General features: G+C 53.7%; 1 protein-coding gene across 2 annotated transcripts in view; it reads right to left on the reverse strand.

Moving 5' to 3' along the window:
* Nucleotides 1-1,151: 1,151 nt before the first annotated feature.
* Nucleotides 1,152-17,831, reverse strand: part of TANGO2 (transport and golgi organization 2 homolog) — a 37,845-nt gene continuing 21,165 nt past the window's right edge. Inside the window, exons 3-10 of one of the 2 annotated variants that reach the window (XM_075533927.1) lie at nt 15,015-15,103; nt 11,416-11,496; nt 9,240-9,359; nt 8,635-8,749; nt 6,697-6,767; nt 5,533-5,686; nt 3,760-3,864; nt 1,152-2,410 (exon numbers count right to left, since the gene is read on the reverse strand). In XM_075533927.1, the coding sequence (XP_075390042.1) occupies nt 2,290-2,410; nt 3,760-3,864; nt 5,533-5,686; nt 6,697-6,767; nt 8,635-8,749; nt 9,240-9,359; nt 11,416-11,496; nt 15,015-15,103 (856 nt within the window). In that variant the 3' untranslated portion in view covers nt 1,152-2,289. The remainder of the gene's footprint in view (nt 2,411-3,759; nt 3,865-5,532; nt 5,687-6,696; nt 6,768-8,634; nt 8,750-9,239; nt 9,360-11,415; nt 11,497-15,014; nt 15,104-17,831) is intronic. The other variant, XM_075533928.1, reaches the window with a different exon arrangement.

A 17,831-nucleotide genomic window follows, 5' to 3' on the forward strand; every position in this document is an offset into this window, starting at 1 on the left:
CTTTGTGGTTGATGTATGTCACCTGCAGTAGATTCCCACTCAAGGGTGACTGGCTCCAAGAGGTTCCAGGGCTGTGATGACCTAAGGGAAGCAGGCCACCAGGCCTGCAGAGGTGCCTTGGAATGCCAACCATTCCATCCAGCTTGCTTGCCACCCTGGGGTGCCCCTCCTTCAGTACCGTATTTTGGTTGCGCCTCTGAAAGATTAAAGAATTCACGCACTGGCTTGGCAAACTTGGACTTCATTTTCAATGTGTTCTTTTTTTGGAATTAAAAATAAAAATAAAAACCTGAGCAGAGGAGGGTTGTCAGGCCTGGAACCTGAAGGGTGAGGAGGCATGTCTGGTCCAGACAGACCGGGGTTACAGATTCTACCCCATCTTTACATGGCCTAAAAAGGCCCAGCTGGAGTCTGTTGTTGAGAAGGGGTTCTGGTGTTTAGGAGAGGTAAAGTGAGACCCCTCCAGGCTTGACCAGTTTGGGAGAGAGGCCCCCTAGTGCCTGCCCTGAACCTGGGATTCCAGGGGCTAAGGCACATACTCTACTTGCCTCAAGCTATGATAGTTTATTCCAATGTAAGGGGCCCTGGTGATGGGGTGATTATGCGTTGTGTTGCTAACTGCAAGATCAGCAGTTCAAAACCACCAGCCACACTGTGAGAGAAAGATGAGGCTTTCTATTCCAGTAAGAAAATCTGGGAAATTCACAAGGGCAGTTTTACCCTGTCCTGTGGAGTTGCTGAGTCTCCTTGCCTGGTGGATCTCAAAACCACCCTTCCCTCCATCCCCTCACTTCCTGGTTCCCCAGGAGCACAAGCCTGGCCATTCCCCCTCCAGATGGTCCTCCAGGAGCTGCCCACTGACACCTGATGGGCAGGGTGGCCCATGCAAGAGCAAAGACTGATGGGTAGACTGACCTGGCTTCTGCCACAGAGTACAAGAGGGTGCAAGGAGAAAGTAGTTGGATCCTCGCATGGAGTCTGTGCCCACAGAATGAGTTCCTGCTGACAGGAAGATTTTCCCCTCCACCCCACCCCCCGTCCCCCAGGACTACTAGGACAGCAGGCAGGCACTTATGGGAGAACTGACCCGTAGCACAAATGTGTTCTACTGGTCAGCAGTCACACACGGGAAGGACCCTGAAACGCATGAATTTGGCACAACCTCAAACAAACTTTTATTATCAGCAGCCTATGTTTAAGTGCCCACTCCAAGGAAGGTGGGATGCCAATGCAGGTCAGCTGGCCAAGGGGGATGGTACAGACCATCTGCCACCTGGGTCGTCGGTGAGAAAAGCCTACCTCAGAACACATGACCTGACTGCCACTTGGACCAAGAAGAACCTGAGTGAGAGGCAGGAGGGGGGGCTCGGGGCATGCAGAACTGACCGCCCAACATATATAGGACCAGTACACAGGAGACCACCCAGAATCCAGGCCCACAGGAACCCCCGGCACCCCCAACCAGGCCGGACTGTGGTTATGCACGGGCTTCTCTCAGGTCTTCCTGGCACCATACTTGGCCTGTCTCCTCTCTTGGTAGGCTGGTTGTCATCAACAGAGTCCTAGGTGTGTCCAGAGAGGCCGGGAGGAAGCGTCACCCTTTGACAAATATCGTCTGCTGTCATCTTGACAAAGCCAAGGTCCACGGGGCAGCACATGTGGGATGAAATACAGGCCTCTACCTCATCAGCGCGCGCGTGTGTGTGCCGGTACCTGAGTGAATGTGGGCCCACACATATGCATCCATGCATACCGTGTGTGAGCGTATGATGTGTGATGCCATGTGTGCCTTGTGTGTATAAGTGTATGTGGGATGTGTGTGTGCAAATGTGCCTTTTATATATAATTTGTGCCCATAAACGTATATACGTGAGTGTGAACATTTGCAAATGTGTACCTTATGTCTACAAGTGTGCACACATACATGTGTGTGCTCTATGTGCAGATGTATGGTATAAGGATGTGGGATGTGCGCACATGCACCTTGTGTAAAGGCACGTGCCTGCCTGTGTGTATTTATGCCTGTGTGAGCATGGGTACCTGTGTGTACAACTGTGTGTATAACTGAGTTGTGTGAATGATAGGCATGTGTCTGGGGGCTGGCCATGTACACTCACCTATGCACAACACACCTGGTGTCAGACATGGTCCCCCCCCCCCAGGCTGGGCATGGACACAGACAACACACAGATCTCAGCCCTGATCACCGGGGTGCTGTCTGAGTCTCCCATAATTGTGCAATGTGGTTATGGGGGGTCCTGTCTGTGCCAGCCCCATGTGGGGGTGGGGTTAGCTCTGTAGCCTGAACTCGTGGGTACTGGTCTCCCAGCGGGTGGGGTCCTTGTCCAGCATGCTGCGCTCTGCAAAGGTCACCTGGCCGTCGGTATCCACAAGGATGATGGTGTTGGTTCTGAAAGAGTGTGCAGGACCAAGTTGCTGACTGCCCCAGGCCACCCAGCCTGCCCCTCAGATGACTCCTTTGGGGCCGTAGAAGGACTCACTTGAGGGCTCCTAGGCTGCCAGCCAGGTGATCTAACTGCCCCTCCCCTCCCAGGGTTCCCAGGGTCCCACTCAAGGCCCACCCTTCTCTGAACCCATTACCTCCACCTTGGACCTTCCCCAGCACCAGTCCCCACCAGCCCCACTTGCCTGGAGGCATCTGGGATGCTAGCTGTCCCTGGCCAATGGGCTCACGGGCCATGAGATAACCAGCTCCTCCCCCTGCAGCCAGCCCTGCCCGCCATCCATCCACCCAACTCAACTCGGGCCCCCATCAAGTCTACAAGCAGGTCTTGCTCTCCTGAGAGGCTGGGTTCTCCCTCCCCAATCACCTGTCCCTCACTGCCTAACACCACCGACAACTGATCTCAATTGGCCCCGCCCTTCCCAGCACAGCACTGAGCCCTGGTGGCACAGCACAGAGCTGCTAACCACAAGGTCAGTGGTTCAAACCTCCCCCCAGAAGCCCCTTGGAACGGCTCAACTGTCTTCGAGAGCTGCTGTGAGTTGGAATCAGTTCAACAGCAGTGGGTTTGGTTTTGTGTCTCTGGTCTGAGCTGTCACACACCACATGGGGTGATCAGAGCACCCCTGAGCAGACTGAAGGACCAACCAGTTCGACCCCAGTGCTCAGCACCAGCCAGGCGCAGACACATTGAGGCCACAAGTGCAGGTAAGTTAGTTCTGCAAAGAGACCAAATCACCCAGATGGAGTCCATGGCCTGCCTCCCCCCACTCCCTGCCTCGCCTCCCACTTCAAGGTGAACAAAGGGTCAGCAATTAATCTAGTTGCCTGGCCTTGCTGCTGCCCTCCCCCTCCCCCCCCCCCAGTTGGCTCTGGGAATCAAGTCCTCCGGCTGCATTCCCAATAGCCCTGGGGTCTCCAGGCCTTCTAGTTCTATCTCCTTGCCTCCTGAGGGTGCTGAGCTAGACACTGGTCACCTGGCCTTGGCCCACTGTCAGCAGGTAGAGTGAGGCTGCCCTGCACCGCCTGTGAGTACCGCCACCACCACCACCACCTCCCCACCCCCCAGCCCCACCCAGCCTCATGGCAGTAGGCTTGGGAAAACATGCGGGTCATCATCCCATCCAAACTGCAGAACCAAGTGTGCGGTGGACACGGTGGCAGCAATGGCTGGCACCTGTCACTTCCCACTGGGCCCTGATTAGACTGCAGACTCCCCCATGGGGCCCAGGAAGGGTAGGGGACCAGCCCTTTGCAGCTGCTGGCACTGGAGCGCCCATGGACTGTGCCCATACCTGGTGCCGTAGTCTGGGCAGCGCACACATACCGCCGCATACTTGTTCAGGATGGGCTGCACATACTCTTGGCCCTGCTCCACGATGGCTGGGTCTGGCAGTTGTCTGGAAGGACAGGGGTGTGGTCCCTGTCTGTCAGCTCCTCAGCTGCCCCTGCTGTGGCTGGGCAGAGCCATTCAGGCTGCAATAGCATCTCATTTCCTACAGCGCCCCCCACCCTCTGATGTGGACTGAGAACCCATTTTCCTGTTTCAGAACCTCAAGCCCCTGCCCACCCTAAAACTTGCAGGCGCCATCACTGAGTCCAAGTCTCTGGGCAGTCAGTTCCTCTAGCCAGGGCCACTGGCATGGGCTGGCCCAACTGGCTTCCCAAGACTATGGAGCCCTGCAAACATGAGCACCCAGTATTCAGCACCCCCAGGCTCTGTTGGTTTGACACAATGGAGGCCCAGTTGCAGCACTGCTGGGCTGTAGGGGCCTTCTCCAGGGAGGACACAGTGCCAGGGACCCGAGTGGGGACCCGAGTGGGGAAGGTGGGAGCTGCAGTGTGTGGAGCTCAGCTGGGGGGACCTGTTACAGACTGAGTCACCAGGCCTGTGCACCCTCAACAGAGCCCCTGATTGCTGGGCAGCAGTGGTAAGTGAAAGGGACCTGGGGGCCCCCCTTGGGGGCATCTACAGAACCTGTGTGGGGTGACTGCAGCCAAGGGTGGCTGGTACGGACTGGGCTAGAGAAGCTTCCAGAAAAGGGTGAGGGTAGGGGATGGGGGAAGTTTGAAGCACAGATGTGGCTTAGCAAGTAGCAAAGCTAAGAGAAGGGAAGGGGGTCAAAGGCAAGGAGGGAGCTTAATGACTGTTTTTCTGTAGTTCCTCTGTACATTGTGGGACCCCTGGGAAACCCAAGAGAAGACCATAGGGCAGACAATGAGGAACTACGGGGATGAGGGGCAGGGCCATTGGGGGTTTGGATCAGGGAGGAGTAGGGCATGCCCAGACCTGCCTTCTGAATAGGTCCCCAGGGGCAGTAGGCTGGGTGGAGGGGATGCTGGGAGATCCAGTCAGGATGGTAGCCTGGCCTGGAGAGGGACGGCAGAGAAGCAGGTGGAGGCAGCACTGTCTGTCTGGGCAAGCACCACCATGGCCCCACTGGGAAGACACAGGCTACAGTGAGTGCCCCCAGGACAAGTGCCCAGTAGGAGAGCATTCCTCATACCCACAGTGGTCCCAGGATTCTTTCACTCCAATCTGTGACATTCCACTGGAGGGGGTTCATGGTCAGGTGACCAAGTGTCTCATGAACACTTAGGAAAGACAGTCAGACCCCAGGCCTGATCTAAAGGGAGCTGGTCTTTTCTGTGGTTGGTTCTGTTCCTCAGTGATCACTAAGCACTTGGACCTTTCTGGAATCTCCCACTAGTCTTCCAGCTCCTCTCAGCCCCACATGATCTGAGTCCGCCCTCCAGGACCTCCCAGCCTGGCAGCCTGCAGCTGCTTCACTTGTCCATCCTACACAAACCTCCCCTGTGCTGGGGACCAGATATGGATAAGGACGAGGGGTGCAGTGTTGGCTGAAAAAAGTAGGCCTTGGGAGACTCCACACAGGTGCTGGGCTGGAGCTTTGGAGGGGGGAAGAGGAGGGGGAGAAGGGACCCTGCCTTGTTTGCTGGGTCACTCCTGTCAGGGTAGCCAGGAGCCCCAGGAAGCACTTGCTGGGCCACCTCCAGATCGCCTATTGCTGCCCCAGTGCCCACCCACCCCAAATGTGCCCACTTACGCCTCCTCGTTGTTAAGCACGCTGAGGAGCTGGGCGATGAGGGCATCCTTGGACAGAGTCTGGCTCTGCTCCACAGTCTCCTGGAAGAGCCGCTTCCCAAAGCTCAGTTTCCGCCAGGGCGTGTCCAGCAGGGCATTGCTTAGCCCATAGATGCCTGTGAGAAGCAGGGTCAGCCTGGCCAGCACAGGGCAAGTGGCCTTCAGGGTGAATGCCCCAAACCCCCAGTTTACAGGGCTTTTGGCAGGCTCGTGTGCAGGGAGTGCCAAGGGAACAGCCAAGAGCAGTAGGCAGATGCAGACCAGGTAGAGGCTGAGGCCTCCCACCCACCTGTGCCTTGACCAAACAGCGAGCCAGGAGCACAGAAGCCAACAATCTGGAAGGTCTAAGGAGACCCTGGGTGAGCAGGTGAGGGAAGAGTGCTTGTCCTGAAAATCAGCTAGCAATACACAGCAGGGTCCTCAAGAAAGAGCCCAGATAGGTGGCCAACCCATGCCCTGCCCCAGGATCTCACTCCCACGTCTGTCTTTCAGTCCATCCATGTATCCATCTACCCACATACCCATCCACTTATCTACCTACTCAGCCATCAATCTGTCCATCTATCCACCATCCCCCACCCATCTACTCCTTCACCCTCCAAGCAGGGCCCGCCCATCCATCCATCCATCCATCCATCCATCCATCCATCCATCCATCCATCCCTGCCTCTCTTTATTTAACAGGAAAAACTCTCTAGTGTGTACATCCATCTAAAAAGGTAAAGAGTCAAGGGTGGGAGAATCAGAAACCCAAGGCCAGGAAGGCCACCACTTGGGGTCAGTCCCGGGTTGGCAATTACAGAAACTGGCAAACACCAGGGACAATTCCCACCCCACTCCCACCCCCACCCCGCCAAGTAGGCACGGGCAAGGGCTCAGTGGAAACAGAGTCCAGCCTCCCATTGCCATGTGGAGTATCCCCGATCAAATGGTGTCCAGATCAAGGTCTCACACATGCTAACAGAACATGGTCGTTATCTTGAGAAGAAGAAAAAAGGTAGACAGCATGAACTTGAGTTGGACAGGTATCAGTGCGTAGCCCCAGAGTCTCTCTTTGCAGGGAGGTACTGCTTTGTTTGCTTGAGCAGCCCCCCACCCTGTTTGTCCCAGCATTGAGGGGACTCACCTGGAGTGAGGACTATGGGCTCAGGCTGCCCTCGGTTTCCATAGTAACACACAACGTCTCCCTTGGTTGTGCTGCAGGTGAATGGGAGGAGAGGGATCAGGTGGGCCCTCAGTCCGAGGCGGGAGTCTGACTTGGCAACCACATGGGAAAAGCCAGCCCACTCCCACCTCTGCCTCTCAGGCAGGCTCTTGTCCAGTGTCACAGGGGACCACCGGGCTTGGAAGGTGGCAGCATATCAAAAGCCCTCCTGCCTAGCCCAATTCCCTCCAAGCGTGGGTCCCGCTTGGCTACAACAGCAAAACACATGGGGGAGCCAGGCCTATGAAATCCAGAGCACTGCTCCCCAATGGGGTATAAGCAGCTGCCCGTAAACTACCAGGCGGCACCTGGCTCAATCTTATTCAACAGCATCTACATCCCATTGAGTCCCTCCAGCTGCAGGAGCCCGGCAGACAGGGCTCCATGGAAATCTACCCTGGAGGCACCTCTAGTCTCCAGGTGTGCTTGCTGGTGCTGGTTGCTAAAGAGCTGGAAATGTTCTATTTCCTTCACACCGGCTAACACTGGACACATCTTCCCTTCTGGAGCAGCAAACGCAGGGCAAGGAGCAGGTACAAGTCAGACAGGGGCCTCCGGTCCCTCCTCCTGCTGATCTGCCTGCAAGCAGGGCCCATGTTCCTGCCCCATCCCTTGCACCCCTAGCCCAAGTTTTGACCCCCTTTTTCCTCAGCGGCTCCTTGGTTCCTTTGTTGTTAACAAGTGGCTGTTGATTTAGGAGGTTTTGCTTATAAGAAGGAAGCTTGAGTTCATGTGGGCGTGTGGCAGTGATGCCACTGCATGGCAACTGAGGGGAACTGACCCAGGCTGCGGCGATGAGCTGGGGTGAGACCCCTCCCCTGGGAACCTGGGCTTCGTCACCAGTACCCTATCCAGGCTGCACGGCTGCCACCAGCCTTCACAAGTTGTCAACAGGGAAATGGAGCCCCTTTGCATCCTTGGAAAGCTCGTCTCCTGGGGGACCTGCAGGAAGCCTCATGTCCACTCTGAGGGAGCACTTGGGTGCCCGAAGTCCCTCTATCCAGCACCGACTCCTGCCGGTGGGGCAACCTCAAGGTACCCCTTGGGGGAGAACTCTTGGGAACAAAGGAGCTTGGGCTCTACTGTCTAGTGAGTGGACTGGCCAGGAAGAAAGCACCCTGGCAGGGAGTGCCTGTGTGCAGAGGACCTACCTCCCTTCCCCTCTGTCCTTGGCTCTGTCCTATGGTGGACCCCACGCCAACCAGCAGGGTAGGATCCGATCCTTCCACCTGCTGGGCCTGCAGCACGGAGCTGGTGGTGGGGGGCAACCCCACTGCTATCAAGTTTATTCTGACTCACAGTGACCCTACAAGATAGAGTAGGATCACCCCATAGAGTTTTTGCAGGTATAAATCTTGACGGGAGCAGACTCCCTTGGAATGCCTGATGGGGGTGAGCCAGCAACCTCAAGGTCAGCAGTCCAGTGCTTAACCCACTGCACCACCAGGGTGCCTGATCCCACCATAACCCAAAACCCATAGCCATTCTGACTCCAAGTCACCCTCTAGGGCAGAGTAGAACCATCCCATAAGACTTCCAAGGCTGTCAACTTGATCTTTCTACTATGGTGGGTTCGAACCCCTGGGTCTTGTGGTCAGCACCCAACACTCAACCCACGTGCCACCAAGACCACAGAGCTGCCTGATAAAAAAAAAAACACCACCAAACCCATTGCTCTCGGGTCAATTCAGACTCACAGTGACCTGACAGGACTGCCCCATAGGGTTGCTAAGACTGTCAGTCTTTATGGAAGCAGACAACTCATCTTTCTCCCATGGAGCCGCCAGTGGGTTCAAACTACTGACCTGTAGCACAGAGCCTGCTGCACTACCAAGGCCCCATGTGCTGGGCCAGACCTACCTTAAATCAGCCGTGATCAGATTGAAGCCATTGTACAAGTGCCCCTCTGTGGAGATCTTCTTTAGGTAGGACAAGCTGTCTATGTCATTGGTCAGGAAGTGGGTGGCCAGCTCACCTGTGGGTGGGGGCAGGCAACCTTGGCTGAGGCTGCAAGGAGCAGCTGAGCCCCTCCCCACAGGAAGACTGACGGGGACCCTGAGGGAGAAGATTTCAGAGACGCGACCAAAGTTCTGGTATCAGGCTGACTGCCACCTGGGCTGGGCAGGGAGGCTGCTGTGACCACTCAGTGTCTGGTGGTCTGCTTTGCTTGTCCCTCCCAATGTGCCCACACTGGAAACCCAGCCTAACACACACAGCAGTCTGTAACGGAAGTATTCGTCTACAGAACACAGCTCTCAGGACATCAGTTCTAGAAATATCAAGGACATCCACAACCCAGTCAAATGGGTGAGGGAGGCAGGCACAGCCGTCAGGAGGAAGCTTGGCTTGGACACAGTGTGGAGGGCACTCTGAGAGGCATGACCACGTCATCTCAGACAAGGGACGGTATCCTAGAAGCCCCAACTGCAGGCTGCCTGTCCCTCCACACTGCCCTGGGTACCTACCTCTGCCCCGGGCGTCCCTGTCCAGCCTCGGCTGCAGGTAGTTGGTGAGTGCTGCCAGTTTGCCCCGGGTGCTGATGCCGAGCCACGTCCCGCCTTCCTTCCCTTCCTCCATGTCCAGCCCTGCAGTGGACAGTGGTGTCACCATCAGCAGTGCCCAACAGGTGGTACCAGCCCCAGTCTCGTTCCCCTACCCCGGGAGTAGATGCAGCTCAGCCCAGCGCCTGATCTTTGAAAGACATAATTTCACTCTGTAACAGGTCAAGTTGAAGCTTCAGGTCCAGGGGCCATGCTTGGAGAAGCACTGGCCTCAAATCCCCAATGGTATCTTCTAGCCCCAACCTGCGTGCAGTGGACATTGGGTGCCCCCAGTAAGGTAAGACAGTGTCCCCATGTCACTAGGCTATTGCTAGCTGCTGCTGAATTGGCCCTGACTCATGGCGGCGAGGGGAACATAAGGTCACTCCATCTGGCATCATCCCAAGTTGTTGTGTATCAGAGCACTGGAGTCCGCGGGGCTGTCACTGGCTGATTTGGGGAAGACCACCACTCGGTCTTGGTCCCTAGTCTGCCTTGGTCCCAAAGCTCTTCTGAAACCTGCTCAAAACCATAACGACGCACTGACAGTATAGGAAGTGGCAGAGTGAGAATCAAACCCACTGGTCTTGCCTGGAAAGTGAACCAGCACTGCCTTAGTGGCTAGGAGACAGACACTGCCGAGTGGTGGTCAGGCTGGTCATCTCAGAATCAGTGCAAAGAATGAACAATTCTGTGCACCCGAAGCACCTCCCTGGCTGGGAGCAGCACAGGTGGAAGAGCAGGGTGGGAGGTGCCTCAGCTACAGAAATCAATGTAACAATATCACGAGGTAACTCCTGCCCACTGCCCGCCCTGCACGAGTTCTCATTTCCCCTCCTGAAGCCATCAGTCCCTGGGCCCCTGACCAGACACTTTCAGAAAGATGTCTCCTCAGCTGCAGGGCAAATCAGTCTTTCCAGCATCTTCATGACATCACTCCTGTGAGGTCAAGGTTGCGTGTCAACTTGCCTGGGCTAACACTCTGTGTGGCTGGGCCCTTATGATGTCATCATCCCTCCTGATGAGACCTGATCTAATGGAATCACCTCCCATGATGGGCTGTGCTATGGGCAGCCAAACAACAGAAAGGGGTTCTTCACAGGTGGAGCCTGCTTCCAATAGATGGGGAGATTTCGGCAAGGCTTGTGTGCAAGGCCAGGTTGACTAGAGAAATAAATCCAGCGACATGCATATATGTGCCAGAGAGCTTTAGATCAAGAAGGATTTATATAGCAGAAAAGCACCCCAACCCAGTCCAGATCAAGTCCATAAATGCAATCCTAGTTCATAAATCCAATGTTGGTCAATAATCCCTCTTCAGACTCACGCAGCCACATGCAATGATGCAAAATGCAGGAGGATCGCAGACCAGTGGGTGTAGGTCAATGGCAGTGACAGTAGGAAGATGAAGCAGAGAGAGGACGAAGGTCCCAGGACCTTCCATATGAGGCGGCCATGCCCACAAAGAGGCACCATGAGACTGTGACCTGATTGATAGGCTAGCGTCCACCCCTACACTTCAAGGTGATACAAAATTATGTCACTCCCACGGCTTGCTTGATTTTTGCTAGGTCTGGATTCTGCACCTGGCTGACTGACTGCCATGCAGTTCTTTGGACTTGACCAAAGGCCTGCCACATTGCTTGCAGACCTTGGAGTTATTCACCTCGACAGCCAATAGCCTGCTATGTGACCTTCCGATCTTGCCCATCAGCCCTTGCAGCCACATGAATCAGGACAAGCCTCCAGCCTCACATTTGACTCATGGAATTGACACGTGCCAGCATCTACAACTGCGTGAGCCATTTCCTTGAGACAATCAATCCTCTCCCACCCCAACCCCCACGCCTGTATGTAAACTTCACTGAGTTTGCTTTTGTGCCACACTGGACCTAAGACAACTCCCCAGGCCTTGTATGTGTGTATATGAGGTATCTTCTGCCTAACTTCACAACTCCAACGAGTTCAGAATTTTGGTGTTGTAGGTGCCAGGGATTCAGCTCCAACTCACAGTGACCCTATACACAACCAAACCAAACTCGTTCTGGTTCTTACGATTGCTATATTTGAGTCCACTGTTGCAACTACTGTGTCGACGTACCTCCTTGAGGGTCTTCCGTGTTTTCCAACCACGATGTCATTCTCCAGGGACTGGTCCCTCCTGATCGATGTCCAAAGTATGCTGTGGTGGTCACATAATTTCATGTTAACTTGATAAATAAGTGTAGGGGTGGAATCTAGCCTGTCAATCAGGTCACAGCCTGATGCTGCCTTCTTGTGGATGTGGCCTTCTCATGGGGATTCTGGGAACTTCCTCTCTCTTCTCTCTCTCTCTCTCTTTCTCCTTCAACTTCCTGCTGTTGAGACGCTCAGAGCTGGAGGATCCATGTGGAGACCTGTGCCAGAACTGAGATGTTTCCACCACCAGCGGATCCACAAAAGTCTGCATCTACCAGCCTGTGATCTTCTTGCATTTGGCATCATTGCATGTGCTGAGTGAATCTGAAGAGGAATTTATGGACTAGTATTGGACTAATGGGCTAATATCAGACTTATGGACTTGATCTGGAATGGGCTGGGATGTTTTCTTGATATACAATTAATCTTTGATATAAAGCTCTCTCTTGAAAGTATGAGTGTCTCTGGATTTGTTTCTCTAGCCTAACACATGTGTGAAGCAAAGTCTTGTCTCACCATCTTTACTTCTAAGGTGCACCTTGGCTGTAGTTCTTCCAAGCTAGATTAGTTTATTCTTCCAGTAATCCAAGATATAGCCAATAGTCTTCACCAACACCATCAAGAAGAATGCATCAATTCTTTGATCTTCCTTAGACCACTGCCCAGTTTCCACATGCATATGAGGTTATTGATCAAGCCTATGGCCTGGGTCAGGCCCACCTTCATCCTCAAAATGACTCTGGTCTTTAAAGAAATCTTGTGCCGAAGATTTGCCCAATGTAATATGTCATTTGTTTTTCTTGACTGCTGCTTCCATGGGGATTGATTGTGGATCCAAAGAAAATGAAACATTTAAAAACTATCAGCATCTTAACAACACGCAGGACACTGCTGACAAGACAGATGGTGGCTGCTTGGGACCCAAACTCAAGTCCCCTGCATGGAGCTTTCAGACACCTTTCCTGTCCCATGCTGTCAGTGAGGGGCCTATCTTGGGTTCACTGGTCCCTGTCCAAATGGGCCAGAGAAGGGGCAAAGGGCCATGGAGAGCCTGAGGAGCAGGCTCCCTAGACCCATAAGACCACACCTGGTCTGGCTGGTACCCTGGAGTTCCCTGTCAGATCTGCCAATGTTTACCTAACAACTGGAGCACAAGCCAGTCAGTGGGACCCATGGTGTGGCCAAGGTGTCCATGCAGCCCACCCTGCACACTAGAACCGCTTGCTATCTCTGAGAGACTGCCATTTGTGAGGGCGGGAGACCCAGCTGTCACTTCCATTCATTCCCATCAAACACCTTGGGAAGCACAGGTGCATGGCATCCAACTGCTCACCAGAAGGTGCCCCATCCAAGCCGTTGCTCTCCAGACTGAGGCCCAGACCTCCCTGGAATGAGCGCTCCTTGTACATTTGTGTGTAGGCATGTATGTAGATGAAAACTCACACAACACCGACATTTTACAAAATGACTGCTTTGCACCCCTTAGGAACCCAGCCTGTGAACTTCCGAGAAGTAAACGAAGAGCCAAGCAGTTCAAACCCAGGAGCCACTTATGAGCCCCTAATAAATTGTTTTTAAAAAATAAACTAAACGCTGTAAAAAAAACAAACAAGAATATGGAGAGAGGAAAAAATGAAAACCTGAAGCCAGGGGCTTAAGTGGAGAGCAAATGTTTTGAGGATGATGAGGGCAATGAATGTACAGATGTGCTTTACACAATTGATGTCTGTATGGATTGTGGTAAGAGTTGTATGAGCTCCTAAAAAACATATTATGAAAAAATTTTAAAAGAAAAAAAAAAAGAGGCGGCAGCCTGCTTCTGTAAGATGCGGACAGTATTGAGCCGCCCTGGGAGCTGGCTTCCTTTGTCTGTTAGGGTCACATCCATGGAGCTGTCGATAGGGTTTCTGAGACTGTAGAGCTCCATGGGAGCAGACAGGCTCGTCTTCCTCCTGTGGCAGCCCAGTGCTGAAGCCACATCACACCAGGGCTTCCATGACTCAGTGATAATGTGTCTTAAAGGATAAACAAAACAGAGTGTGTGCAATGGAATAGACCATCGAGTGGATCCTGCAAGACAGGGAAGAATTACCCTGGTGGGTTTCTGGGACGGTTGCTGTTGACAGAAGTAGAGAGCCTCGTCTTCCCCTCCAGCAGCTGACCTTTTGGTTAGCAGCTCAACACGTAACCTGCACTTGCCACAGGGCTCCTTCATGGAGCACCACTCGGCTGTAGAGCACCATGAAGTCTGGTGCATGCCATCCCCCGATGAATGTGAAGCAAAAGAGAGTCTGGGAAGATGCAAATTGTACGAAATGTAGCAGCCATGGGTTGTTAATGGTTACTAGAGGTGTGGGGGGGGGGGGACAGAGGGCTTTTGTTTGTTTGGGCGGGGCACAGAGTGTAGGTGAAGAGGGTAGAGTGTTCTAGATGAAGATGGTGACACGTGAAAGGTGCCATGAGAGCGGGGCTAGAGTTGTCGGCGTGGCGCTGCTGTGGAGCAACATTTGGGGCATTTATGTTTTCACCACATGGGCATTGGATGCAACAGTAACAACTGGCTGAAGGCTCGCAGAGCAGATCCGTTTCCCGGTCAGATGGGTTTCGTTTAGTTTCATGTCACTGAGGGCCACCGTCCTCACCGTGAAGCATCCCTCCTCCTCCCTGCGCTTCCTGCTTCCACTCTCCTCTCTCCTTGCCCTGCTGAACTTGGTCCTGGGGTCAATGCTGATACCACCCCCCATCCCCCCATCTGTAATGGTTGACATGCTAAGGTGTGTGTACCTCCCAAGCTTTATCGTTCCCCTCACAGCCCTGTCTGAAGGAGCTCCAATGCTCGTGTGCTTACATGTTGGGCTGTGCAACCCAGCAGTTCAAAACCATCAGCCACTCCTCAGGACAAAAGCGAGGCTTTCCTACTCCGGTAAGAGTCACAGTCCCAGAAGCCCCCAGGGGCAGTTCTACCCGGTCATATAGGGTCACTAGGAGTCAGCCTTGATTCCACGCAAGTGAGTTTGGTTTGAGTTATGGGTGGGCCTGTCTATTGTTTGGCTGAAAATCGAGCCATGGAGGTGAGGTGAGTTCTAGACCTGACCGTGACTAAGGGCCATCATCCCAGCGTTCCTCCAGTCTCTATTTGATCAGTGAGCTTGGTCTTTCCTCTCTTTTTGAACTTTGTTCCACAAGTCTCTCCAGAATCTGCCAATGGGATCCCTTTCACAGGATCGACTGCTCCTTCTAGAACCCCACTGGAAGGCCCCCCGAGACCAGGCCTCAGGAAAACCACGTGGATTGTGCCTGGTGAACAGTTGGGGAAGGCCGAGGCGGCCACCACTAGCTTGGCTTGGGCCCCAGACCCATGAAAGACTCAGCTTGCCTGTGCCTGCTGACATATCCTGTGTCTCCTTAAGAACCAGTCAAAAGGGACTGGTCAGCCATCCCCCGATTCCAGTTCGTCCACCAGGCCAGGTGCCGACGGTGCCACATGACACAGCCCCAGAAATGGAGGCACGAGTGACTTACCACTGAGGATCTCATTGTTGGTCCCCCAGAAGTCGGCTCGCTTGGAAAGCCGGTGGTAGAACTCATCTCGGTTGGCTGCTAGGATGAGCCTGAAAGGAGAAAGCTCCCAGAATCAAACAGAAGCAAAACACCAAAACAAAACAAAAACATGGGCACATGACTCAGCACTCGACCATGGGCAAAAAGGTGGGGTCTTTACACCCCGCCCCCCAGGTTCCTCTGAATAAGGCCTGGCCATCTGCTTCCAAAAGGTCACAACCTCCACACTGTCTTAATATTCTCTTCTCTACTTACTATCTCTGGGGTCATTGCCACCGCTACCCAGGAGCTCACAGACAAAGCTGCAGCTGAAAGGGTTTCTTTAGGAAGTCTATCAAGTTGTCAAGCCAGGGCAGCCAGTGGAAAGTACTCAGGGCTGAGTAGTTTCTCAGGCCATGTTACAAAGTTCTGGCAAGTCTGTTACTAAATGGCCAGAGGGCATACCACCACGCTGCTATAGGCCCCATTCAGCTAAAGCTGTGGGTCAGCAAACCCAGCTCCTCAAATGAAGTGCCCAGAGGCACCCCGCACCAGTTAGCCTCACCCTGAAGACACTCAGCTCCATTTCCATGGGTCAGCAAGTCCACCTCCCCCAGTGAGCGCTTGGGGGCACCCCACTCCATCAGCCAGCCCCACACAAAAGCACTCGGTTTTCCTTGCTCCGTGGCCTGGGACGTCCATCACTCTGTTCCACGCCCAGTCCCTGTTTCTACTCCTCTGATGGGAGAGCGCTCATCTGGATCCGAATGGTTCACTACATGGGGCTCTCTGGCCCCTCTCCGAGCCCTTGCTGGTAATGAAATTCCCCTCCTGCTTCTCAGCCGGCTCATTTGCTACACAGCAGGATGGCACTCTCAAAGAACCTGTTTGCAATTGCTCACAGGTGAGTCCAATCAGACTCACCAGACCCGTGCAGGGAAAGGATGCTTGGACACTTTGGCCGGAAGAGTGACTTAAACAATGAAAGAAGTTGCTGCCGCAGCAACCTTGAAACACCTATGAAGCAGTTCAACCTTGAAACACCTATGAAGCAGTTCTACTCTGTTCGTGTGGGGCTGCCATGAGTGGAAACCAACTGGAAACCTCGAATGCCAAGCGGATAATCAAAACAGGTACTGCACTGCACAACCAGGCCACAGGCCCACTGATACCTGCCATGCCTCCAGTTCCACGGGACTGCAGCAGCCCCAGCAGGTCACCCTGGGCATGTCCCTCATCCACCTGGAATGGTGGTTACCAAGCATGCCCCAAGCCCACCGCAGATGCCCCTCTCACAGCCTGAGGACATCCAGATACTTGGAAAAGCAAGCACACCCATCATAGTGGCCAGTGAGAGGGCACGCCCCCACCCCACTCCCCTCCGCAGCATGTGCTGGACTGTTTGGGGGTGGGGGTCTCTATTTTTCTGTTTGCATTGTGAATTAAACAAGCATCTCCATAATTAGATTGTTAGGTAGCTAGCATAGGGACTGGGGTGTCCATTACGCATGCTCAGAGGTTTGAGCTTCTGGCCAGGGAGGGGAGGCACACCTGGGTGGGCGCTGCACCTGGATTGGCCCACCTAGGTCAGGTGAATTCAATTCAGCCAATGGGGTCGACCAGGGCTGTCCACCACCCCTCCCCGAGGAATAATTGAAAAAGGCAGGAGCCCGGAGCCCACCATGTGACTTTCCCAGCAGCTTCTAGTCAGGCCGCACGGGGTGAGGGGCCCTGTGGGTGCCTGGGTAAACCTGAAACCTCTGACTCTCATAAAACTCACTTGGATCGCAAATTAGGCTTCAGCATAAATTCTTCCTCGTGTGGAGCCAAGGACCGAGGTCTATCTCTCCCCCAAGAGATCTCACATGATCTGACCTCGAGTAGGTTCACATTTCATAGCCGCCCCCTGCGCAACAGAAGCAAGCCATATCTGGTCCTGCACCCACCCTCACAATGGCTGTTAGATTTCAGTCCGTGGCTGCAGCCTCTGTGTCAGTCCACCTCATCAAGGGCCTTCCCTTTTTCACTGCCTCTAGTTACTTTGAGGACGGAGGTGCACCTGATTCAAGCCTTTGTCTCTCCATTGCCTCATGGGCATGTGAAAGTTGGACACAGAATAAGGAAGACCAAAGAAGAATCGATGCGTTTGATGCAGAAAAATATTAAAAAATTAAACTGACAAACGAGTAAACAATCTGTCTTGGAAGAAGTAAGGCTAGAATGTTCCTTAGAAGCAAACATGGTGAGAGACTTCCTTTAACATACTTTGGATATATTAGGAGAAACCAGTTCCTAGAGGACAGCATGCTGGGTAAAGTGGAGGGGCAGCAAGAGAGAGGAAGGCCCTCAGCGAGATAGATGACGCTGTGGCTGCATCAACGGGCACAGACATATAACAATTTGGAGGACAGGGCAGGATAGTGTTTCGTTCTGTTGTGCACACGGTTGCAATGGGTGGGAGCTGACCTGACGGCACCTGACAATAGCAGCTACTGTACAAGCAGGATAGCCATTTCTAGGAACCATTCCCCCAAAGGAGGTGAAGGTACGAACATTTCAAGAATCCCGCTTTTGCAATATCCCTGGGTGGTGTCAGCAGTTTGCACCTGGCTGATAATCGAAAGGCTGGCAGTTCGAATCCACCTGGTGGTTCCGCAGAAGAAAGGCCTGACAATCTGCTTCCGAGAAGATGACAGCTGAGAAAACCCTGATGGGATGGTTGAACTTGGGTTGGGATCCACCAGACAGCTGTAGGCACGGTTCTTTTGTTTTGCTTACAGTTTGCTGCAGGAAGACCGT

This window comes from Tenrec ecaudatus, chromosome 16 (assembly GCF_050624435.1).
Source record: "Tenrec ecaudatus isolate mTenEca1 chromosome 16, mTenEca1.hap1, whole genome shotgun sequence".
Classification (NCBI taxonomy): Eukaryota; Metazoa; Chordata; class Mammalia; order Afrosoricida; family Tenrecidae; genus Tenrec; species Tenrec ecaudatus.